Source organism: Eucyclogobius newberryi, unplaced genomic scaffold, assembly GCF_026437365.1.
Source record: "Eucyclogobius newberryi isolate DKJ021-1_F unplaced genomic scaffold, fEucNew1.0.hap1 SCAF_7, whole genome shotgun sequence".
Classification (NCBI taxonomy): domain Eukaryota; kingdom Metazoa; phylum Chordata; class Actinopteri; order Gobiiformes; family Gobiidae; genus Eucyclogobius; species Eucyclogobius newberryi.
In genome coordinates, this window is record NW_027316389.1 from 30,428,992 (window position 1) to 30,456,747 (window position 27,756).

Sequence of the window (27,756 nt, forward strand, 5' to 3'; positions counted from 1 at the left end):
ATAAGATAAGATATTCCTTTATTGTCCCACATGTAGCAATGTATTCTACTTTTATTTTATTTATTTGTACAGGGAAAAACCCAATGAGAAAAGTTCTCTTTTTCATGGGTGCCCTGTTAAAACACAGAATTAAAAAACAAACAAACACAGGATATCCAAATAAAACACAAATAAAACATTCAGTAAAATTAACAAATTCATGAAAACATATTTACACATACATTATGAGATAAATCATATAAATCCAGTGCTTTAAAATCATTAAAAGGTCAATTATTTATTTTAAAAGTCTCTGTGTTTTGTTCCACAGGAGCAATGTTGTTGAGAGCCTTGACAGCGTTTCCTGTCTCTGTGTCGACATGATGGGTCTGGAAGACAAAAAATGTCCTGAAACCTCAAACGGTGACAACATGACCTGAGCAGCAACAAACTTGATACATAATCAGGCAAAATGCCAACTCGAGCTTTATGCAGTGCAAAATGCAAAAGACAGTACTGTTAGGCTAGTCAGCTCTTGTGTTAGAGAGTTTATCATCGATCCAGATACAAGTGTTTGTAATGAGGTACTTTTTCAATCATATTACCATCAAGCTAAAAACTAACTCCTTTTTTGGGTCACTAGAGTGGAGAACAGAATACATTTATTGTATTACACAATTATTTGTTTATTTTATTTAAATTAACACAGTTTTATTGGATTGAGTGAAAATCCTTTTGAATATTTTGAATATGCGTCTAGTGTCACTTCCTCATTAGACTAGTTTCTCCGTGAATATGGGTCTGATTGTAAATATAACTGTTTTGAAGCTTAAACTGTAGAAAACATGAAGTGTCCCTTGGACAGCGCCTCCCCTGAAATCTTCTTCTACAGCATGTCAAACGCTTGCGCTTCCTGCTAGAGTGCCCCCTGGTGGCCGTTTGCCAGTAAAATCTATAAATGACGTGCACCGTCATAATGACCGAAGGGTTCAAAGCGTGGGAACAAAGTATCGGCTTAAAGTCCGAAAAGTACATTGTTGTTGTTGTTTTTTTTAAGGCCTTAGCTGGAGAGCCGCGGCGCGGTCAAATGGCCGCGCTGTATCTACCTCTGTATCTTCCTGCGTTGCATCAATGAAATTTCCCCATGTGGGACAATAAAGGAATATCTTATCTTATCTTATTTCCCTTATAGCCCGTTATAGCCTCATGGCTAACCCTAACCCTGACCCTAACCTTAACCCTAACCCTAACCTTAACCCGGCGCGGTCTAAAACGGCGCTAAAACGTGGTCAAATAGCGGCGCAGTTTCAGGAGCCGCGGCGCGCGGCCGGCACAAAAATAACATGGCTTTTTCGGCCGCGGCTCTGCAGACACTCCCTTTTTTTAACGTGCACACAATGGCACTTTGTACATTTGTGTAATAGAAAGACAACTGTGCTTTTCTGAACACTGGATTTAACATAATTGCGATTGTTCTGTCGCTTCGGCTGCTGAGACGCTTCGACCAATCCTTGTGAAGTATATTTTAACGTTCCCAGATTGATTTTTGTGAATAACTCAAACCAGAGAGAATTAGGTTATGAAAGTTGTCAATTGACAGATCCGTCAAAATACTTTTAGACCTTTTCTTTAATTTTTTGGAGCAATTATTGAAATTGCATTTAAAGTTGGATTCATTGCAGAGCTGGGAAGTCCATTACTCTAGCCTCAATGCTTCTTTTCATGCATGGCAGAATCTGCAAGGAGAAAAACGCCTCAGTGAAGACAAGCTCAGTAACAGAAACAAGGCTTTTTTTCCTGCTTGTGTATTTCCAATAAGAGCGTTCCTCAGGAGACCCGCACAGGCCCGTATCTGTCACTATGGTGAGATATAGAGGCCACTGCACTGAAGGATAGTCTTCATTAAACTACTGCAGATATTACTGTATGTCTTTGAGTTCAACTGTGCTGTCTTATTACTGCTGCAAAAAGACTGGAAGCCCTGGTGAATTTTAAAATATATTACATTCTGAACTTTTCCAGAGCTGGAAGAAGTATTCAAAAATGACACATACTTGGAGAGTGAAACTTAAACTATTACCTACTTACGGTAGGTAAATACAGTAGATTCTGAACTCTACATCATACGACAATAAATTTAACAAATGTTCCCCTGTTAGATAAAAAATATATTCTGAATGGCAAAATATTTGTGGTAGATTGTGTTGATAATGTTTAAGTGCATTTATTGTTAAAGCTGCAACTTCACCACCAGCTTGTCTCCAGAGATGTGACAATGTAATAGAAGAAAATAAGAGAGATAAAATGTATTTGAGGGGATAAGATCACATTTTGGGCAGAGTGTTCTGCTTTAAGTTGTTTGAGGATTAAACCTTGTTGGACAGTTGAGTTTACAAGACTTCCTTTTGGTTCTCAAACATGTAATACAGCAGTGATTCTTTTCTTGTGACTCCAGACTCTTGCAGAAAATAGCGAATACATCAAAGCTCATATTTCATTTATATTCCCAACATCTGATTTAAATGGGTCACTTTTGAGACCACTGTGAACTTGACTCGAATCTGTCAAACTGAAACATGAACTTGAAAGTATGATATTTTTTATTTTATTAGTACATGTTTATTGTTAATATGTGCATTTTGTTTTCCATGTATGATACTCCAAATGTTTGGGGACTACTTAGTATTTCCTCCACATTCACATCTGCGGCATCCATCTTGTCCTGTATCTGTCTCACATCTGTCTATTTGTCTATTTTTAGCCATTGGGGTGCAGCTGACCTTGGATTTTGTGGAAAAGAGGTTCTGGGCCATCGCCAAGCAGGTGACCACAGCAACACCCGCCCACACACATGTGGGGCCGGTTACACATGTCTCCAAAGCTCACACGCACAACGACGACACAATGATCATAATTATACTGCCATGATGTGACTTCCTCCATACGTCCAGTCTTCTTTGTGATTATTTAAGATACGAGCGCTCAATACCATTTTTGATACCACAATAATAACTAAAAACACTGCCATTTTCAACACTTAAATATTGCCATGTGGCCTTATACTAGTCTAGAAAAATTCAGTGGATACGTTCTAAAAGTATTCAGGAACACGCTAACTTTGTCCTACTAATTACATTTGTTCAGAGCTGTAGTTTTGATACTAGTTTTCCGTTTTCATCACTGTTTTTTTTTAATATATATTGTGTTTTTTAGGCTACCGTGTCTTGTAATTTCCCTTATGAATCCATAAAGTTCAGCTAAGTGTAATTAACAGCCATGTATTTACTTTAAACAACTATAACAGCACCGTTTTCATTTCCCTGATGACACAGATTGAGTTTTTATCCTTCAATAGTTTTCTAACAAACAATATAAAGGATTTGAGATGTTGACATTGATAGAACAAGGCTTTCTAAGTAGTCCCTGAATCAGTTCTCTCCAGCAGTACTTCAGCGCTCTTCTTTTCAAACTTCTTCATGATTAGCTGGGAAAAGCTCTTCAATTTTATACTTTGAGATTAAAGTGAAAGTTGCATGAAATTGTCATTCTTAAAAGCTTAGGGCGGATTTTTTGGAAGCATGTTTCGAACGGTATGAGCACAGAAAAGAGCTCACTTTATCTGCACTTTTTCAGCAGCACAAGATCATTCCACTGATAGTGTATGTTTGGGACATCACTATCTAGTCCACGGGAGTTTGACCTCGCCCCGGCCGCGGTGCGCTGAGGCAGGACGGGCCCGTGGAGGTCGAGTCCTGCCTCAGCGCAATGATAAGGGGAGATAAGGCTTTTTAATGGGCTCTGACAGACTGCTGACGGCCCCGGCACATTTACACAGGACACTCAGTGGAACGTCACCTTAGGAAACACTCCTCGGTTCAAGTACTGTTTTGGACTGGGTTCTGGTGCTGGCAGTCGGCTGGTGCCCCAAATAATACATGAAGATTAGTGTTGAGTGTATAATCAAGCAATGGAGGAATGAGAACACAAGATTACTCATTTATTATCATCAGAGTAGAGTAGAGCTGCAATCACAATATTAGCTTTTAATCATCAAGTTTAACTTTCAGAAATGTGGAAAACGTATCATTATTTGTCAGGAATTGGCCTCACAAATTGCCATATTAATGTGTTAGTTTCAAGTTACTTTAAAGGACTGTCTATTCTTTGGTTTGACACACCTTGTAAAAAGGACAAACACTTAATACTGAAGCGTTTTTTTATTTTCTTTTGCGAGAAGTCATTGAACTTTTGTTTTGTTTCATATGGATAGTAGTTTTAGCTGTACTAGTATTTAGTATTAGTATTTTCTTGAGAGTTGTTCTGTAACTTTCTGTATTGTGTTGGTTGTGTTGGCTCAGTCTCCCTAAAGATAAACTTTCTCAAAGTGTATATATATTGAATAAATGTGTATATGTCTTGCATAGACTCATTCTAACCCGCCCTCTTGTTAGATGTTAAACTTTGAGCAGTTTAAAATGTTCCGATGTCCTGGAGGTGGTTATCGGTCTCACCTCACAGCAAGAAGGTCCTTGGTTCGACTCTCAGTGGGACTATCCTGGTTAAATAAAGAATACATTAAACATATACCTATTTGGTTCAAAATGGAACAAAGAATGTAATCTTGTGCTAAATATATTTTTTTCATGTCTATTAAATCACTTATTTTTTATCTTTTTTACAGGCTCCTGATACAGATGTAAGTATAAAAACCTCGGACACATTTTTGGAAGGCGTTTTTAAAATGTATTTTTTTAATAGCATTTCACTTTGATTTTCAGTGTTCCAACATCGAGGGTGTGTGTCCGCTCAGCTGTGAGAGCGATGTACGTGCCAACTATACTTTACTGTGCATTTTTTATATACATATTTTACAATGAAATACTTTTTTGTGTGTTTTTTAGGATCTCAACTGTTACTTGGTTGACAATAATGGCTTTACTGTGCTTTCCAAAGACAGAGATGAGGTAGGTTAACTAAAATGTTGACATCGGCCTTTTGTTGCCCTAGATAAATTATACTGGGAGAAACGACTTAATAATGTAATTTGTTCATGCGCACAATTAAGACAGAAACAAAAGATAATTTAGGCTTTAAGGTCATTTAGGTGTGTGTTAAAATTAAATGAAAACAGGTTAGCCTGCTGGCCTCATCAGTTTTGGAGAGAATCTGTCTGAAAGGTGACTCTAAAACTTCACCCTGCAGATCATCACTGCGCTCATAAACAACATCTGTGCGGGTTTGCCCCGTTTAAGGACATTTAATCATTCTGGAGTGAGTGAGCGGTCACACACAGCAGCTGCCTCACGCTGACCTCTTCTGTTCAGGCGCGGGGCTTTTGAAAACACAGTCTTTTCCAACAGTTCTGTGTTTTCACAAGCCCCTGGTGGAATATTGCAAAATTACTTCAAACTATAGATATTCTTATTTTCTTAATTTGTGTTTGCTAGCATCATACGTCCCTGTAAGGTTACCGTAGTTCATAAGCTAAACAAACATGGCAGCTTACAAGTAAGAATGAACATGCAAAGCTCTAAACTCTTGTAAAAGAAGTTATTTAATGTGTTTTGAATGTTACGAGAATATTTAAAAGTCTCTGCATTTGAGAGACACGTGCTACAAATTGGCAGCTGTGGACTGTCCCAACGCTCATTATGGTCCAGAATCTTCTGCATTTGAACAGGATATAGGAGAGAAAGATAATGCTACTTTTCAAATGGTCAATCAATGGTCATATCTACATATATATATGTCTAAATGCTCAAAGCCACTTAACAATTGCGTGCCTTGTTCACTCGTTCCATACCAGTGGTGGTAAGCCGCTCATGTGTTGTTTTATCTTGACTTGTTTTCACCGTCGCTCTGTTTTTTGTGCTGCTGCTTCTTGGCCTGGTCGTCATTATAAATAAGAATTAATTCTTGATCGAACAACCTGCATAATTAAGGCTAAATAAAAAAATAAATGCTGTAGCAACATCTGCCCTGGGGCGACAGAAGCTGCCAATCTGTGCCATTGGCCCCTGCAGCTACCACCAAGCCCTAGCTCACACACCACCTGCATGGGAGGCAATGTGGGTGTCTTGTTATCTCGACTTGTCCTACATTATATCTTCACTTTTATCCATGAAAGGACGTCATCCATGCAATAGTTAATTAAATAATTAAAACACTTATTAGAAGTCTTAATTACTTTTCAACTCTGCTATTTTTCAGCACCGCAGTCAGTCTAATTGGGGCCACTAAAATGTCACCGCTCCAACAAATCTAATTTATCAGCACAAATTCACTTTTTTCACTTTGGGTTGATGTGGCTTGAAAGAGGCGTGTGCAGTGTTTGTTTGCAGCAAAGGGAAAAGGGCACAGTCTAAAGCTGTTGTCCATCTGACAGCTGCTTGTGTGCTCAGGATTAACTCGCTCCGTTAGGAGCCATATCACTGCAGATTAGGCCTCCAGACCCATACCATTATATACATTATATATACGACCGTCAGTGCGGCTTTCAGATGACATCACATGCGATGGGGCAGAAGCTGTAGCTACACGTCACACCTCACAGCATTACAATTATATTCAAATGTATTCTGACACTTTAGAGGGATAAATGTATTTACCAGTAGTGGCCCAGCAGTTTGTCAGTGGGTCAGAGGTCAACACTAGAGTGTCAGCTTCACAAAGAGTCCAGCCATTTACACTCAGAGAGCTCAGTAACAGCTTCAGTCTGAATTGGAGGTAATTGTGCTCCACTATTTAAGTTAAATCAGCACCAACGGTTTTAAATTGCACTTGGAAGTGTTTTCGTATCCATTTTTCTTTGTGTTGCTTTTAGTTTGGACGTCACGTGACAAACTTATGTGTGTTTTTGTGCCAGTTTGTGGAATTAACCATCTTTAATTGTGATAAACATGATAACTACGTTTATACAATCTGTGTAAAGGAGTTTATGGGTCATTTTAAACGGCCCCTGACCAAATGTATTGCCTTTGTGTGTGTCAGTATTGCCCAGTGCCGCCCCAGGCCCATAGTTGCTGGGCCCCGCACGTAGCGCAGGGTGAAATAATACTAATAATAACACATTTTGCTGTAACACGACAAACCTAAATGAAGAAAAACTGCGTTGTATATATCTAGTTGCTCATTTATCATTATTTGTATGTCTGCTGCGTTCCCTGCTGCCTTACTAAGCAGATATTATGATAAACTGCATCCTGAATGTTTTTGCTGAGCTGAGAGGTTTACAGGAACTAAGCGGAAACTACCCAGAATGCTCCTCACTTCTGTAAGTAAAGAAGCGAGGTGGCTGTGTCCGTGCGGCATTATTAGAGGGCGGTGTAAATAATTAATAAAAAAGAAATCAAGCCGTTGCGGGTTTAAGGAAATGGGTCAGTGCAGTGGAGGTGTTTCGTGTGTCGCTGGGAACGCACAGGTTTTAACACAATATTGCAACCATTTCCAGTGAAAACAAACATCCATATCCTCATCTCAACATGTTAAGATGTTAAGAAGTGTGAATGATAAAAGTTCATGTTGCCAGGGCAATTACAGCTATTAATTCTGCTGGGTTGTATGAGGATAAATCCATAGTGATTCATTTTACATGTTACCTTGACAGTGACCAAAGTGTGTGAGGCTATTTATACACTCCTGGATCAGAGCGCTTCAATAAGGTCTGTTCTCAACGGTTTAGGGAAGAAAAGGTCCAACCTGACTTCAAAATACTGTACTTTTTGTTTGGTAAATGTAATTAACAAACAAAAAAGCAGCGGCCATTATTTTAATATGAAATGTAACTAAGTGTGATTTACCTTCATTAAGTACAATTCAATACAACAGATATTTTTAAGTAAAGCAAAGCAAGTTAAATTCTATACTTGGGTGTTGGGTTCAACTGATGCTGTAGCTGCACTTGAGCTGACGAAATGTGACCTCTCCAAACACCACTTATCACTCACACTACACATACACTCACACTACACATACACATACACTCACACTACACATACACACACTCACACTACACATACACACACTCACACTACACATACACATACACTCACACTACACATACATACACTCACACTACACATACACATACACTCACACTACACATACACACACTCACACTACACATACACTCACACTACACATACACATACACTCACACTACACATACACACACTCACACTACACATACACTCACACTACACATACACACACTCACACTACACATACACATACACTCACACTACACATACACACACTCACACTACACATACACTCACACTACACATACACTCACACTACACATACACATACACTCACACTACACATACACACACTCACACTACACATACACTCACACTACACATACACACACTCACACTACACATACACATACACTCACACTACACATACACACACTCACACTACACATACACTCACACTACACATACACACACTCACACTACACATACACATACACTCACACTACACATACATACACTCACACTACACATACATACACTCACACTACACATACATACACTCACACTACACATACATACAGTCACACTACACATACATACACTCACACTACACATACACTCACACTACACATACACACACTCACACTACACATACACATACACTCACACTACACATACATACACTCACACTACACATACATACACTCACACTACACATACACTCACACTACACATACACTCACACTACACATACACTCACACTACACATACACACACTCACACTACACATACACTCACACTACACATACACACACTCACACTACACATACACATACACTCACACTACACATACATACACTCACACTACACATACATACACTCACACTACACATACACTCACACTACACATACACTCACACTACACATACACACACTCACACTACACATACACTCACACTACACATACACACACTCACACTACACATACACTCACACTACACATACACTCACACTACACATACACTCACACTACACATACATACACTCACACTACACATACATACACTCACACTACACATACACTCACACTACACATACACACACTCACACTACACATACATACACTCACACTACACATACACTCACACTACACATACATACACTCACACTACACATACATACACTCACACTACACCTACACTCACACTAAACATACATACACTCACACTACACATACATACACTCACACTACACATACACTCACACTACACATACACATACACTCACACTACACATACATACACTCACACTACACATACACTCACACTACACATACACATACACTCACACTACACATACATACACTCACACTACACATACACTCACACTACACATACACATACACTCACACTACACATACATACACTCACACTACACATACACTCACACTACACATACACTCACACTACACATACACATACACTCAGACTACACATACATACACTCACACTACACATACACTCACACTACACATACACATACACTCACACTACACATACATACACTCACACTACACATACACTCACACTACACATACACTCACACTACACATACACTCACACATACACATACACATACACTCACACTACACATACACTCACACTACACATACACATACACTCACACTACACATACATACACTCACACTACACATACACTCACACTACACATACACTCACACTACACATACACACACTCACACTACACATACACATACACTCACACTACACATACATACACTCACACTACACATACATACACTCACACTACACATACACTCACACTACACATACACTCACACTACACATACACACACTCACACTACACATACACTCACACTACACATACACACACTCACATTACACATACACTCACACTACACATACACTCACACTACACATACACTCACACTACACATACATACACTCACACTACACATACATACACTCACACTACACATACACTCACACTACACATACACACACTCACACTACACATACACTCACACTACACATACACTCACACTACACATACATACACTCACACTACACATACATACACTCACACTACACATACACTCACACTAAACATACATACACTCACACTACACATACATACACTCACACTACACATACACTCACACTACACATACACATTCACTCACACTACACATACATACACTCACACTACACATACACTCACACTACACATACACATACACTCACACTACACATACATACACTCACACTACACATACACTCACACTACACATACACATACACTCACACTACACATACATACACTCACACTACACATACACTCACACTACACATACACTCACACTACACATACACATACACTCACACTACACATACATACACTCACACTACACATACACTCACACTACACATACACATACACTCACACTACACATACATACACTCACACTACACATACACTCACACTACACATACACTCACACTACACATACACTCACACATACACATACACATACACTCACACTACACATACACTCACACTACACATACACATACACTCACACTACACATACATACACTCACACTACACATACACTCACACTACACATACATACACTCACACTACACATACACATACACTCACACTACACATACATACACTCACACTACACATACATACACTCACACTACACATACATACACTCACACTACACATACATACACTCACACTACACATACATACACTCACACTACACATACATACACTCACACTACACATACACTCACACTACACATACATACACTCACACTACACATACATACAATCACACTACACACACTCACACTACACATACACATACACTCACACTACACATACATACACTCACACTACACATACATACACTCACACTACACATACACTCACACTACACATACACATACACTCACACTACACATACATACACTCACACTACACATACACTCACACTACACATACACATACACTCACACTACACATACATACACTCACACTACACATACATACACTCACACTACACATACATACACTCACACTACACATACACTCACACTACACATACACTCACACTACACATACACTCACACTACACATACACATACACTCACACTACACATACATACACTCACACTACACATACACTCACACTACACATACACTCACACTACACATACATACACTCACACTACACATACACTCACACTACACATACACTCACACTACACATACACATACACTCACACATACACATACACTCACACTACACATACACATACACTCACACTACACATACATACACTCACACTACACATACACTCACACTACACATACACATACACTCACACTACACATACATACACTCACACTACACATACATACACTCACACTACACATACACATACACTCACACTACACATACATACACTCACACTACACATACATACACTCACACTACACATACATACACTCACACTACACATACATACACTCACACTACACACACTCACACTACACATACACATACACTCACACTACACATACATACACTCACACTACACATACATACACTCACACTACACATACACTCACACTACACATACACATACACTCACACTACACATACATACACTCACACTACACATACACTCACACTACACATACACTCACACTACACATACACTCACACTACACATACATACACTCACACTACACATACACTCACACTACACATACACTCACACTACACATACACATACACTCACACTACACATACACTCACACTACACATACATACACTCACACTACACATACACTCACACTACACATACACTCACACTACACATACACTCACACTACACATACACTCACACTACACATACATACACTCACACTACACATACACTCACACTACACATACACATACACTCACACTACACATACACTCACACTACACATACACATACACTCACACTACACATACATACACTCACACTACACATACACTCACACTACACATACACATACACTCACACTACACATACATACACTCACACTACACATACATACACTCACACTACACATACATACACTCACACTACACATACACTCACACTACACATACACTCACACTACACATACACTCACACTACACATACACATACACATACACTCACACTACACATACATACACTCACACTACACATACACTCACACTACACATACACATACACTCACACTACACATACATACACTCACACTACACATACACTCACACTACACATACACTCACACTACACATACACATACACTCACACATACACATACACTCACACTACACATACACATACACTCACACTACACATACATACACTCACACTACACATACACTCACACTACACATGCACATACACTCACACTACACATACATACACTCACACTACACATACATACACTCACACTACACATACACATACACTCACACTACACATACATACACTCACACTACACATACATACACTCACACTACACATACATACACTCACACTACACATACATACACTCACACTACACACTCTCACACTACACATACACATACACTCACACTACACATACATACACTCACACTACACATACATACACTCACACTACACATACACTCACACTACACATACACATACACTCACACTACACATACATACACTCACACTACACATACACTCACACTACACATACACTCACACTACACATACACTCACACTACACATACATACACTCACACTACACATACACTCACACTACACATACACTCACACTACACATACACATACACTCACACTACACATACACTCACACTACACATACATACACTCACACTACACATACACTCACACTACACATACACTCACACTACACATACACTCACACTACACATACACTCACACTACACATACATACACTCACACTACACATACACTCACACTACACATACACATACACTCACACTACACTCACACTACACATACACATACACTACACATACACATACACTACACATACACATACACTACACATACACTCACACTACACATACACTCACACTACACATACACTCACACTACACATACACTCACACTACACATACACATACACTACACATACACTCACACTACACATACACTCACACTACACATACACATACACTACACATACACTCACACTACACATACACATACACTACACATACACATACACTCACACTACACATACACTCACACTACACATACACTCACACTACACATACACTCACACTACACATACACTCACACTACACATACACTCACACTACACATACACTCACACTACACATACACATACACTACACATACACATACACTACACATACACTCACACATACAGTACCAGTACCACGAGACTAGTTGATAAAATTATGTTCATGTTCTCAAATTAAATGTGTGGATTGTTGCTTGGACTGCCGGATATTGAAAAGAAGTTTGCATTTGTTATGACTATTATTATATATATATATATATATATATATATATATATATATATATATACATGTTTCCAGTGCTGAAGTGAAGTTCCTCCGCTCGCAGTTGTTAACAGGCGGCCTTAATGTCCTGATGCAGTTGTAATTAGATAGTGTGGTTGTACGAGGCGTGTTGGATTGCTCCCGGAGGTGGAGGCTGCTGCAGCGCTTTGGCCCGTGTTCCTCTCCTTGTTTGGTTTGTCCCGGCTCCTTCTGTTACTCACGCTGACAAACGAACCAACAAACACGCGCAATCAAGTTTCACCGGTGTCAACTTTTATTAACCCAGGTGGACTCTCAAGGCAGCTGAAGAAAGAAACAGTACTACTACAGTACTAATTCTGCTACTGCTAAAGTGGCTGAGGTTGTCCTGTTACTGGGAGGTTGGCGGTTCAAAATTCAAATTGTGCTCTCATCTCTAGTATCATTTTTGGGCCTCAACAAGACTATTGATTGACTGATATTGACCCAGAACGTTTCCTACATTATTATTGCTCAGATGGTTCTCCAATGCACTTCATTTACATATAAGTATGAAAAGACTAGTATTTATTCAACTGTAACATTTATAAATCATTATTTTACATTTTGTTTATTGTAAAACCACATGTTGTTGTTCTAAAACGGCTTGAAAATAGAAACCTGTTCAATAAACTGCAGAACCAATAAGTCCCGCTTCACATTCACAAAAATAGTGGATTTACATTGGTAGGCCATGGGGCAAAACCTGTATCTTGTCATTTCGTGGTGACTCTCAAGGGGCAACTTAATTTCTTTGTTTCATAGAGAATGACATTTTCAAGCGATTTCCAAAAAGTTCCAGGAGGAACCAATGCCAATAGTTGCTCTGAAGTTTTTAATTAGCCCCTTTTCATCATTCCAATTATGCTCAGTTTAGACTATGGACACTAGGGGGCTACACTATATTTCTTGGCCGCGGCTACAGAGCCGTGGTGCGGTCAAATAGCCCAGCAGTTTCAGGAGCCGCGGCACGGCCATATAGCCTCATGGCTAACCCTAACCTTAACCCTAACCCTAACCTTAACCCTAACCCTAACCCTAACCCTAACCCTAACCCTAACCCTAACCTTAACCTTAACCTTAACCCTAGACCCTAGACCCTAACCCTAACCTTAACCTTAACCCTAAACCCTAACCTTAACCTTAACCTTAACCCTAACCCTAACCTTAACCCTAACCCTAACCCTAACCCTAACCTTAACCCTAACCCTAACCCTAACCCTAGCCTTAACCTTAACCTTAACCCTAACCCTAACCTTAACCCTAACCCTAACCCTAACCTTAACCTTAACCCTAACCCTAACCCTAACCTTAACCTTAACCTTAACCTTAACCTTAACCCTAGACCCTAGACCCTAACCCTAACCTTAACCCTAACCCTAACCTTAACCTTAACCCTAGACCCTAGACCCTAACCCTAACCCTAACCTTAACCTTAACCCTAACCCTAGCCTTAACCTTAACCTTAACCCTAACCCTAACCCTAACCCTAACCCTAGCCTTAACCTTAACCTTAACCCTAACCTTAACCTTAACCTTAACCTTAACCTTAACCCTAACCCTAACCCTAGCCTTAACCTTAACCTTAACCCTAACCTTAACCTTAACCTTAACCTTAACCTTAACCCTAACCCTAGCCTTAACCTTAACCTTAACCTTAACCTTAACCCTAACCTTAACCTTAACCCGGCGCGGTCAAATAGCTTAGCAGTTTCGGCCGCGCGCCGCGGCTCTGAAGACACTCCCATATTTCTGTCATGTACTGCTAGCAAACAACAATCTTCTTTGTCCTACCAGAGCAGTGTATATTATTCAAATGGATCAAATGTGTCAAAGTTGCCCATTCCAGAACCCGAAGACAGGAACCGCTGTCCAAGTGTGAATATGATTCAGGTACATTTTCAAGCGCAAATCCTTCTTGAATTATATGACATGACATATTAAGACTAAAAGCCCACATCTTTGTAAAATTCATGTCATTCAGGCCAAAATTGAGGGTGACGCTCTTGTCTTGTCTCTCTGCATTCTAAATCACTCTTTGTATTATTACTAATTAAGGAGCAACTCTTTTTATGGGAACTTTGCATTTTCTGATAGTCCTGACTACTACTGAAATAAAAAGCTGCATCGTCATCCCTAGTACTGCTGTTGTGTACTTGGGCAAGGCTCTTCATTCAACAGGCTGGTGTGACTGAGTTGTGATTAAGGCTGTAACTTAACTGACTAATCAACTAATCGTGTGTGTTGATTATGGTAATGGTTCTCTGAACTATACCAACTCTAAAACTGGAACAAATGTCAATGTATTTCAAATCCCAACGCACCACAGCAGTAATTATTCATCTACTAGAATAATTGTTACTTGCCGATCTAGTTAAGGAACGGTTTGGATTTGATTTAATACTATTTTCTGACCTCAAAGTTGTATTCGAGCTTCACAAGGAGTATCATCTGTGGTAAACTGCAATGTTCCTAAATGAAAAACTTTTGTGGGCTCAACATTTCTGTAAAAAATCTGTATTTTTTTGCCAAATGCGATGTGACTATTGAATAAGCACATAACTGTAAAAGCGTGTAACCCCGGCTCTGGCGTCAGCGCTGCTTCCACAAATAGTAGCAAACTGATCCAAACTGTTCAGCTCTGCTCATTACATCAGGTGCAGAAAAGCCCATAGACTCTCCTCCATACATGCAGCAGCCTGTTAAACACCGAGGCTGCTGGGAAAGGCCCGTACAGACACCTAAGGCTCCACGCTCCAGAGCCGCCGAGACGAAACGCTTTGAATAATTCAGAGCCGCTGCTGCTGAGGCCGGAGCGGACGCCCAGAGCCGGCACATCACACAGCTCTAAATCAGTGTTAAGCACTTTGCACCACCTCATTTCTCCCTCTGCGTGGTATTTTTACACACTGCTGCACGAAAAACCTGCTCCTCTCCATCTGTCCTCATCTTCATCTTACTGCAGTTTGGGTCAGTCCAGAGCGGAGACCTTTCCCAAAGACAAACGTCCCAAAGACAAATGTCCCACAGACGTTAAATAAATTGTAGGAGAATAATTGAAGGTACAAACTCCAGCAGGTACACGGGGATCGTTCACCGCTGTGTTCAGTCTCAAAGGGCAGTGCTTTTAATAATTTACAAGCTCTTTACTTTGTTAAATGAAAGAATTCGTAACAAATGTGTCGACTGTGGCTGGATATGTGGAAATAAATGGTGGCAGTTTTAAAGGGCCCTTATGTTCAACTTTTTAGAGCTTTTAACTTTGTTTTCAGGACAGTGCATGTTAATTAATGAGCGTACTTGATAAACATATATTGGAAAATGAGTGGGATATGACTGTTATGTACTGCAGAATCGATATTATTGCAATATTTGTACAGTTAAATTAAAACAATTATGTCCATGCCTTAATGTATTAGTCAAACTTTGTCTGAATAAAAACTGAACAGAGGCAAAACCGAGACTAAATCAAGGCTAATTTACCAGTGGAAATCAATCAAAGTGTATTTGTAGAGCACAATTCGTACAAAAATGCAATTCAAAGTACTTTACATGCATTAAAATATACATTGAATCACAACACTAGTGCATTGAATTGCAGTATGAAAAACAAAAGCATATATTATCATATTAAAATGAAAAAATGTAGGCTGAGTGTGGAAAATCACTTTTTTGTCCCAATTTTTGATGTTTAAATCTAGTTTGAAACCTTCTAAAGCGCTTTGTGCTGTCTTTCAGGTCGGTCGTTTCTTTGGTGAAGTGGACGGCTCTGTCATGGCGTCCCTGCTCAAGATGGGCATGTACAAGAAGTAAGACGGGTTCTTTTATTATTTCCTCTTATTTAAGTCGGCTGTGTGCATCATGGTGGAGACTTAATGAAATGAAAGGATTTATTGCACCTTGTTCTCGTGTTTCTCGTAGGATTTCTTTGTTTGACTACCAGGCCATGTGTAAAAACAGCCACCATCACCACAGCAGCGCTCGGCCTCTTCTTAGTGTAAGTGTAATTTATGGAAAAAGTGGGAAAATCAACATTATTCACAGATTTTAACAACATATCTGTCTTTATAGCCTTTTTATGGCATTGTTGCACTGATGCGATGGTTCTTCTCCAATGCACTGATGTAAGTATGAATAACTCACTAAACTATAACCTATATAGATCATTATTTCATCTGGATTTAAAACAGCTTGAAAATAGAATCAGGTCCATTGACCACAGAATGTTTTGAAAGTTCCACCTCTTCAGGTTTTGTTGATTTTCATGTATGTTTTTATTGTTGAAGATTGATATCTGTCATTTTTTACTCATGTATGACCGGGAATTTGAATTTTTTTTAAATCATGGAATTCTCTTATAAGTTAGACTGCTAGAGTGCTGCTCTCGACACTGGATCACAGGATTCTTTTACAGAGACTAAAGGACTGGGTGGGCATCACTCACACTGTCTGGTGACACGGAGTACTTTGTTTTGTTGAGATGGTTAACTGTGGGTGACATGGTCTTCTTGACATGTGGGGCGCCCCAAGGGTCAGTCTCTTTTTATTCAACCTCTACATGCTGCAGTTAGGTCAGTGTTATATCTATCACAATTATGCAGACGAGTCAGATCTATGTTTCACTGTCAGCGGCTGAATATGGACCAGTGGATTCACTCTGTCACTGCCTTCAACAGATCAGTGTGTGGATGCAAAGCAACTTTCTCCAGTTGAACTCAGACGAGACTGAAATAATCATCTTTGGCCACAAAAACAAAGAGAAAGTGTTAGTGGTCACCTCTAAAACCTACAGATAAGTTAGAAATCTGGACTCAGACTTGAACTTTAGCCACATTAAATCAATAATAACAGCAGCAAACATTGCCAAAATCAAAAATATAGTGTCTAAACCAGACTTGGAGAGACTTATCCATGCGTTTGTCTCCAGTAGATTAGACTACTGTAACGGCCGCTCACTGGCCTCTCCAAACGAGTTGTAAAACAGCTGCAGTACATCCAGAACGCTGCTGCTCGGGTCCTGACTAGAACCAGGAAGTACCATCACATTAGTCCTGTTCTCAGGTCTCTGCACTGGCTCCTGTGGCTCAGAGAAGAGACTTTAAAGCAGCTCTGCTCGTGTACAAGTCTCTCCATGGCCTAGCACCAAAGTACATCTTGGATATGTTAGTGCCATATGAACCATCTCGGACTCTGAGGACCTCAGGGACCGGCCTCCTGCTGGTGCCAGAGTCAGGACTAAACATGGTCCAGCCTCCTGCTGGTGCCCAGAGTCAGGACTAAACATGGACCGGCCTCCTGCTGGTGCCAGAGTCAGGACTAAACATGGTCCAGCCTCCTGCTGGTGCCAGAGTCAGGACTAAACATGGACCGGCCTCCTGCTGGTGCCCAGAGTCAGGACTAAACATGGACCGGCCTCCTGCTGGTGCCAGAGTCAGGACTAAACATGGACCGGCCTCCTGCTGGTGCCCAGAGTCAGGACTAAACATGGACCGGCCTCCTGCTGGTGCCAGAGTCAGGACTAAACATGGACCGGCCTCCTGCTGGTGCTAGAGTCAGGACTAAACATGGACCGGCCTCCTGCTGGTGCCAGAGTCAGGGCTAAACATGGACCGGCCTCCTGCTGGTGCCAGAGTCAGGACTAAACATGGAGCGGCCTCCTGCTGGTGCCCAGAGTCAGGACTAAACATGGACCGGCCTCCTGCTGGTGCCAGAGTCAGGACTAAACATGGAGCGGCCTCCTGCTGGTGCCCAGAGTCAGGACTAAACATGGACCGGCCTCCTGCTGGTGCCAGAGTCAGGGCTAAACATGGACCGGCCTCCTGCTGGTGCCCAGAGTCAGGACTAAACATGGACCGGCCTCCTGCTGGTGCCAGAGTCAGGACTAAACATGGACCGGCCTCCTGCTGGTGCCAGAGACAGGACTAAACATGGACCGGCCTCCTGCTGGTGCCAGAGACAGGACTAAACATGGACCGGCCTCCTGCTGGTGCCAGAGTCAGGACTAAACATGGACCGGCCTCCTGCTGGTGCCAGAGTCAGGACTAAGCATGGACCGGCCTCCTGCTGGTGCCAGAGACAGGACTAAACATGGAGCGGCCTCCTGCTGGTGCCAGAGTCAGGACTAGACCTGGACTGGCCTCCTGCTGGTGCCCAGAGTCAGGACTAAACATGGACCAGCCTCCTGCTGGTGCCAGAGACAGGACTAAACATGGACCGGCCTCCTGCCGGTGCCAGAGTCAGGACTAAACATGGACCAGCCTCCTGCTGGTGCCAGAGACAGGACTAAACATGGAGCGGCCTCCTGCTGGTGCCAGAGACAGGACTAAAGATGGACCGGCCTCCTGCTGGTGCCAGAGACAGGACTAAACATGGACCGGCCTCCTGCTGGTGCCAGAGTCAGGACTAAACATGGAGCGGCCTCCTGCTGGTGCCAGAGTCAGGACTAAACATGGACCGGCCTCCTGCTGGTGCCAGAGTCAGGACTAAACATGGAGCGGCCTCCTGCTGGTGCCAGAGACAGGACTAAAGATGGACCGGCCTCCTGCTGGTGCCAGAGTCAGGACTAAACATGGACCGGCCTCCTGCTGGTGCCAGAGTCAGGACTAAACATGGACCGGCCTCCTGCTGGTGCCAGAGTCAGGACTAAACATGGACCGGCCTCCTGCTGGTGCCAGAGTCAGGACTAAACATGGACCGGCCTCCTGCTGGTGCCAGAGACAGGACTCCCTTAGGTGGTGAGACAGGTTCTACTCCGACAGTGTTTAAGTCCAGGCTAAAAACAGTGCAGTTTAGCTGTGCTTTGGATTGACGGATTTAATTGCAATACTTTTTTAAAATACATTTTAATGTATTTTCTTTTTGTCTTGTGATTTACATTGTTTTGTGAGGGACCACTTCATTCTTGTTTGTCTCTTGTTCTAAGGTTTCTTCTGGACTTTAACTTCTGTGGACTTTGGCATTCAGATTATTTTGTGGAAGGTAGGACTCAGAGCTGAACCTCCTCCTATCGTTCCATACAACAAAAAAATCCTGTAACGTTCAGGACGCAGCGCTTCTCAAACTGTGGGACGCACGCTGCTTCTGCAATCATCAATAATTCAGTTTTAAGTCAGTGTCATACTCTGGATTTGATTTGGTTTGCACCCACCGTCCTTGTTGACCAGGTTTTTGCAGATTTATGGTCGGTCTTGAAACGGAGGCAGAAAAATAACACTTAACAGCAGAAAGGTCCAGGCTTTGTGTCCTTTCTGCACGGGATGGAATTAAATCAAATCAATGTATTTTCAACGGCTTTTCCAGGAAATGTGAGCACTTCAAGCTCCAAAACACATTCAAAACTGTTCTGATCTGTATATTTAGTTCATGTATGTTTCCTTTGTCATCATAACACGTTTTCATATTCATTATAATATTGAAACTACAGGCTATTCACACGAAACCCTTTTCATATATATATATATATATATATATATATATATATATATATATATATATATATATATTCAAGTATCTGTCATTTTTATTTAATTTTTATATTTCAAATTATAAAAACATTTAAGACCGAACATGACCAGAGAGATAAAAGGACAAAACGAAAAATAAGACATGACATTTAAATAAAACTATGTCACTCATCGTGCAAAGAAAATGTTATACGATATATAATGAGCCCCAAAAAATCCACCGTATTTTCTGGACTATACGTCGCACCAGTCAAAAAAATGCATAATAGAGAAGAAAAAAACATATGCACTGGAGTATGAAAATAACAAATAATATCACATATAAGTCGCTCTGGAGTATAAGTATAGAAGTATAAATATAAGTATAAGTCGCACCTCGGCCTAAACTATGAAAAAAGGTGCAACTTATAGTCTGGAAAATACGGTAGTTTCAGATATTATTGTATTATTTTGAAGGACAAGTGGACATATTGTCATGTAGAGTGTGTGTTTACATTAGCCACCAGATCCAACATGGCCGCATTGTTTACCATTGTTGTATTTGATATTCTCCATGATTGGATCCCACTCTCACGTCATGTGTGTGGCTGTACATTGTTCTTCCTGTGGCTCCTCCTCTTCATACGACCTCATCACCACCATCACCATCATCATCATCATCATCATCATCATCACTGTGTCCATGCTGGTGCTTTGGTGTCTTCATCTCTTCATCTCTTCATGTCGCCATTAGCCAAGGCGGGCTATCACACCAGTGAGTACAGACACCAGGAGCCAGACTAAAGCGTAGTGTGTAAGTGTATGTAAATAACTATGTGTGTGTGTGTGTGTGTGTGTGTGTGTGTGTGTGTGTGTGTAGCTCATAAACAGAAGAAGATGGAGGCGTACATCCCGTGTGAGAGCAGTTACCCCGGGTTCATGTACGACCCCAGTGTGAAGGAAGCCAACAGCCTCATCAAGTGTGGACGCTGCCAGAAGTACGCACAACTACACACAAATATGCACAACTACACAACACTACGCACAACTACACACAAATATGCACAACTACACAACACTACGCACAACTACACACAAATATGCACAACTACACAACACTACGCACAACTACACACAAATATGCACAACTACACAACACTACGCACAACTACACACAAATATGCACAACTACACAACACTACGCACAACTACACACAAATATGCACAACTACACAACACTACGCACAACTACACACAAATATGCACAACTACACAACACTACGCACAACTACACACAAATATGCACAACTACACAACACTACGCACAACTACACACAAATATGCACAACTACACAACACTACGCACAACTACACACAAATATGCACAACTACACACAAATATGCACAACTACACAACACTATGCACAACTACACACAAATATGCACAACTGCACAACACTACGCACAACTACACACAAATATGCACAACTGCACAACACTACGCACAACTACACACAAATATGCACAACTGCACAACACTACGCACAACTACACACAAATATGCACAACTGCACAACACTACGCACAACTACACACAAATATGCACAACTGCACAACACTACGCACAACTACACACAAATATGCACAACTACACACAAATATGCACAACTGCACAACACTACGCACAACTACACACAAATATGCACAACTACACAACACTACGCACAACTACACACAAATATGCACGACTACACACAAATATGCACAACTACACAACACTACGCACAACTACACACAAATATGCACAACTACACAACACTACGCACAACTACACACAAATATGCACGACTACACACAAATATGCACAACTGCACAACACTACGCACAACTACACACAAATATGCACAACTGCACAACACTACGCACAACTACACACAAATATGCACAACTACACACAAATATGCACAACTGCACAACACTACGCACAACTACACACAAATATGCACAACTGTACAACACTACGCACAACTACACACAAATATGCACAACTGCACAACACTACGCACAACTACACACAAATATGCACAACTACTCACAAATATGCACAACTACACAACACTACGCACAACTACACACAAATATGCACAACTGCACAACACTACGCACAACTACACACAAATATGCACAACTACACAACACTACGCACAACTACACACAAATATGCACAACTACACACAAATATGCACAACTACACAACACTACGCACAACTACACACAAATATGCACAACTACACAACACTACACACAAATATGCACAACTACACACAAATATGCACAACTACACAACACTACGCACAACTACACACAACTACACAACACTACGCACAACTACACACAACTATGCACAACTACACACAAATATGCACAACTACACAAAACTACGCACAACTACACACAAATATGCACAACTACACACAAATATGCACAACTACACACAAATATGCACAACTACACAACACTACGCACAACTACATACAAATATGCACAACTGCACAACACTACGCACAACTACACACAACTATGCACAACTACACACAAATATGCACAACTACGCACAACTATACACAACTACGCACAACTATGCACAACTACACACAAATAAGTGTTGTCTGATCTCTTGTGTGTGTTGTCTGATCTCTCGTGTGTGTTGTCTGATCTCTTGTGTATCGTTGTCTGATCTCTGGTGTGTGTTGTCTGATCTCTGGTGTGTGTTGTCTGATCTCTCGTGTGTGTTGTCTGATCTCTTGTGTGTGTTGTCTGATCTCTCATGTGTGTGTTGTCTGATCTCTTGTGTGTGTTGTCTGATCTCTTGTGTATCGTTGTCTGATCTCTGGTGTGTGTTGTCTGATCTCTTGTGTGTGTTGTCTGATCTCTCGTGTGTGTTGTCTGATCTCTCGTGTGTGTTGTCTGATCTCTCGTGTGTTTTGTCTGATCTCTCGTGTGTGTTGTCTGATCTCTCGTGTGTGTTGTCTGATCTCTGGTGTGTGTTGTCTGATCTCTGGTGTGTGTTGTCTGATCTCTCGTGTGTGTTGTCTGATTCCTCGTGTGTGTTGTCTGATCTCTTGTGTATCGTTGTCTGATCTCTCGTGTGTGTTGTCTGATCTCTCGTGTGTGTTGTCTGATCTCTTGTGTGTGTTGTCTGATCTCTCGTGTGTGTTGTCTGATCTCTCGTGTGTGTTGTCTGATCTCTCGTGTGTGTTGTCTGATCTCTCATGTGTGTTGTCTGATCTCTGGTGTGTGTTGTCTGATCTCTGGTGTGTGTTGTCTGATCTCTCGTGTGTGTTGTCTGATCCCTCGTGTGTGTTGTCTGATCTCTTGTGTATCGTTGTCTGATCTCTCGTGTGTGGTTGTCTGATCTCTCGTGTGTGTTGTCTGATCTCTCGTGTGTGTTGTCTGATCTCTCGTGTGTGTTGTCTGATCTCTCGTGTGTGTTGTCTGATCTCTCGTGTGTGTTGTCTGATCTCTCGTGTGTGTTGTCTGATCTCTCGTGTGTGTTGTCTGATCTCTCGTGTGTGTTGTCTGATCTCTCGTGTGTGTTGTCTGATCTCTCGTGTGTGTTGTCTGATCTCTCGTGTGTGTTGTCTGATCTCTGGTGTGTGGTGTCTGATCTCTGGTGTGTGTTGTCTGATCTCTGGTGTGTGTTGTCTGATCTCTTGTGTGTGTTGTCTGATCTCTCATGTGTGTGTTGTCTGATCTCTCGTGTGTGTTGTCTGATCTCTTGTGTATCGTTGTCTGATCTCTCATGTGTGTTGTCTGATCTCTCGTGTGTGTTGTCTGATCCCTCGTGTGTGTTGTCTGATCTCTTGTGTATTGTTGTCTGATCTCTCGTGTGTGGTTGTCTGATCTCTCGTGTGTGTTGTCTGATCTCTCGTGTGTGTTGTCTGATCTCTCGTGTGTGTTGTCTGATCTCTTATGTGTGTTGTCTGATCTCTCATGTGTGTTGTCTGATCTCTTGTGTGTGTTGTCTGATCTCTCGTGTGTGTTGTCTGATCTCTCGTGTGTGTTGTCTGATCTCTCGTGTGTGTTGTCTGATCTCTCGTGTGTGTTGTCTGATCTCTCGTGTGTGTTGTCTGATCTCTCGTGTGTGTTGTCTGATCTCTCGTGTGTGTTGTCTGATCTCTCGTGTGTGTTGTCTGATCTCTCGTGTGTGTTGTCTGATCTCTCGTGTGTGTTGTCTGATTCCTCGTGTGTGTTGTCTGATCTCTTGTGTATCGTTGTCTGATCTCTCGTGTGTGGTTGTCTGATCTCTCGTGTGTGTTGTCTGATCTCTCGTGTGTGTTGTCTGATCTCTCGTGTGTGTTGTCTGATCTCTTGTGTGTGTTGTCTGATCTCTGGTGTGTGTTGTCTGATCTCTGGTGTGTGTTGTCTGATCTCTCGTGTGTGTTGTCTGATCTCTTGTGTGTGTTGTCTGATCTCTGGTGTGTGTTGTCTGATCTCTGGTGTGTGTGTTGTCTGATCTCTCGTGTGTGTTGTCTGATCTCTTGTGTATCGTTGTCTGATCTCTTGTGTGTGTTGTCTGATCTCTGGTGTGTGTGTTGTCTGATCTCTCGTGTGTGTTGTCTGATCTCTTGTGTATCGTTGTCTGATCTCTTGTGTGTGTTGTCTGATCTCTGGTGTGTGTTGTCTGATCTCTCGTGTGTGTTGTCTGATCTCTTGTGTGTGTTGTCTGATCTCTTGTGTATCGTTGTCTGATCTCTTGTGTGTGTTGTCTGATCTCTGGTGTATCGTTGTCTGATCTCTCGTGTGTGGTTGTCTGATCTCTGGTGTGTGTTGTCTGATCTCTTGTGTATCGTTGTCTGATCTCTCGTGTGTGGTTGTCTGATCTCTGGTGTGTGTTGTCTGATCTCTGGTGTGTGTTGTCTGATCTCTGGTGTGTGTTGTCTGATCTCTCGTGTGTGTTGTCTGATCTCTCGTGTGTGTTGTCTGATCTCTCGTGTGTGTTGTCTGATCTCTTGTGTGTGTTGTCTGATCTCTCGTGTGTGTTGTCTGATCTCTTGTGTATCGTTGTCTGATCTCTCGTGTGTGGTTGTCTGATCTCTCGTGTGTGTTGTCTGATCTCTCGTGTGTGTTGTCTGATCTCTCGTGTGTGTTGTCTGATCTCTCGTGTGTGTTGTCTGATCCCTCGTGTGTGTTGTCTGATCTCTTGTGTATCGTTGTCTGATCTCTCGTGTGTGGTTGTCTGATCTCTCGTGTGTGTTGTCTGATCTCTCGTGTGTGTTGTCTGATCTCTTGTGTATCGTTGTCTGATCTCTCGTGTGTGGTTGTCTGATCTCTCGTGTGTGTTGTCTGATCTCTCGTGTGTGTTGTCTGATCTCTCGTGTGTGTTGTCTGATCTCTTGTGTGTGTTGTCTGATCTCTCGTGTGTGTTGTCTGATCTCTCGTGTGTGTTGTCTGATCTCTCGTGTGTGTTGTCCGATCTCTCGTGTGTGTTGTCTGATCTCTTGTGTGTGTTGTCTGATCTCTTGTGTGTGTTGTCTGATCTCTCGTGTGTGTTGTCTGATCTCTCGTGTGTGTTGTCTGATCTCTCGTGTGTGTTGTCTGATCTCTTGTGTGTGTTGTCTGATCTCTCGTGTGTGTTGTCTGATCTCTCGTGTGTGTTGTCTGATCTCTCGTGTGTGTTGTCTGATCTCTCGTGTGTGTTGTCTGATCTCTTGTGTGTGTTGTCTGATCTCTGGTGTGTGTTGTCTGATCTCTGGTGTGTGTTGTCTGATCTCTCGTGTGTGTTGTCTGATCTCTTGTGTGTGTTGTCTGATCTCTGGTGTGTGTTGTCTGATCTCTCGTGTGTGTGTTGTCTGATCTCTCGTGTGTGTTGTCTGATCTCTTGTGTATCGTTGTCTGATCTCTTGTGTGTGTTGTCTGATCTCTGGTGTGTGTGTTGTCTGATCTCTCGTGTGTGTTGTCTGATCTCTTGTGTATCGTTGTCTGATCTCTTGTGTGTGTTGTCTGATCTCTGGTGTGTGTTGTCTGATCTCTTGTGTGTGTTGTCTGATCTCTTGCGTGTGTTGTCTGATCTCTTGTGTATCGTTGTCTGATCTCTTGTGTGTGTTGTCTGATCTCTGGTGTATCGTTGTCTGATCTCTCGTGTGTGTTGTCTGATCTCTGGTGTGTGTTGTCTGATCTCTGGTGTGTGTTGTCTGATCTCTCGTGTGTGTTGTCTGATCTCTCGTGTGTGTTGTCTGATCTCTCGTGTGTGTTGTCTGATCTCTTGTGTGTGTTGTCTGATCTCTCGTGTGTGTTGTCTGATCTCTCGTGTGTGTTGTCTGATCTCTCGTGTGTGTTGTCTGATCTCTCGTGTGTGTTGTCTGATCTCTTGTGTGTGTTGTCTGATCTCTCGTGTGTGTTGTCTGATCTCTCGTGTGTGTTGTCTGATCTCTCGTGTGTGTTGTCTGATCTCTCGTGTGTGTTGTCTGATCTCTTGTGTGTGTTGTCTGATCTCTGGTGTGTGTTGTCTGATCTCTGGTGTGTGTTGTCTGATCTCTCGTGTGTGTTGTCTGATCTCTTGTGTGTGTTGTCTGATCTCTGGTGTGTGTTGTCTGATCTCTCGTGTGTGTGTTGTCTGATCTCTCGTGTGTGTTGTCTGATCTCTTGTGTATCGTTGTCTGATCTCTTGTGTGTGTTGTCTGATCTC

General features: G+C 41.6%; 1 protein-coding gene across 1 annotated transcript in view; it reads left to right on the forward strand.

The window, feature by feature from the left end:
• The window catches only part of LOC140348660 (voltage-dependent calcium channel subunit alpha-2/delta-4-like), a 101,301-nt gene that overhangs the window by 62,409 nt on the left and 11,136 nt on the right, over nucleotides 1-27,756 (forward strand). The window contains exons 27-36 of the mRNA XM_072434675.1: nucleotides 2,741-2,802; nucleotides 4,661-4,675; nucleotides 4,758-4,802; nucleotides 4,881-4,943; nucleotides 17,365-17,435; nucleotides 17,548-17,623; nucleotides 17,698-17,750; nucleotides 20,549-20,604; nucleotides 21,823-21,843; nucleotides 21,949-22,066. Coding sequence (XP_072290776.1) covers nucleotides 2,741-2,802; nucleotides 4,661-4,675; nucleotides 4,758-4,802; nucleotides 4,881-4,943; nucleotides 17,365-17,435; nucleotides 17,548-17,623; nucleotides 17,698-17,750; nucleotides 20,549-20,604; nucleotides 21,823-21,843; nucleotides 21,949-22,066 — 580 coding nt within the window. The remainder of the gene's footprint in view (nucleotides 1-2,740; nucleotides 2,803-4,660; nucleotides 4,676-4,757; nucleotides 4,803-4,880; nucleotides 4,944-17,364; nucleotides 17,436-17,547; nucleotides 17,624-17,697; nucleotides 17,751-20,548; nucleotides 20,605-21,822; nucleotides 21,844-21,948; nucleotides 22,067-27,756) is intronic.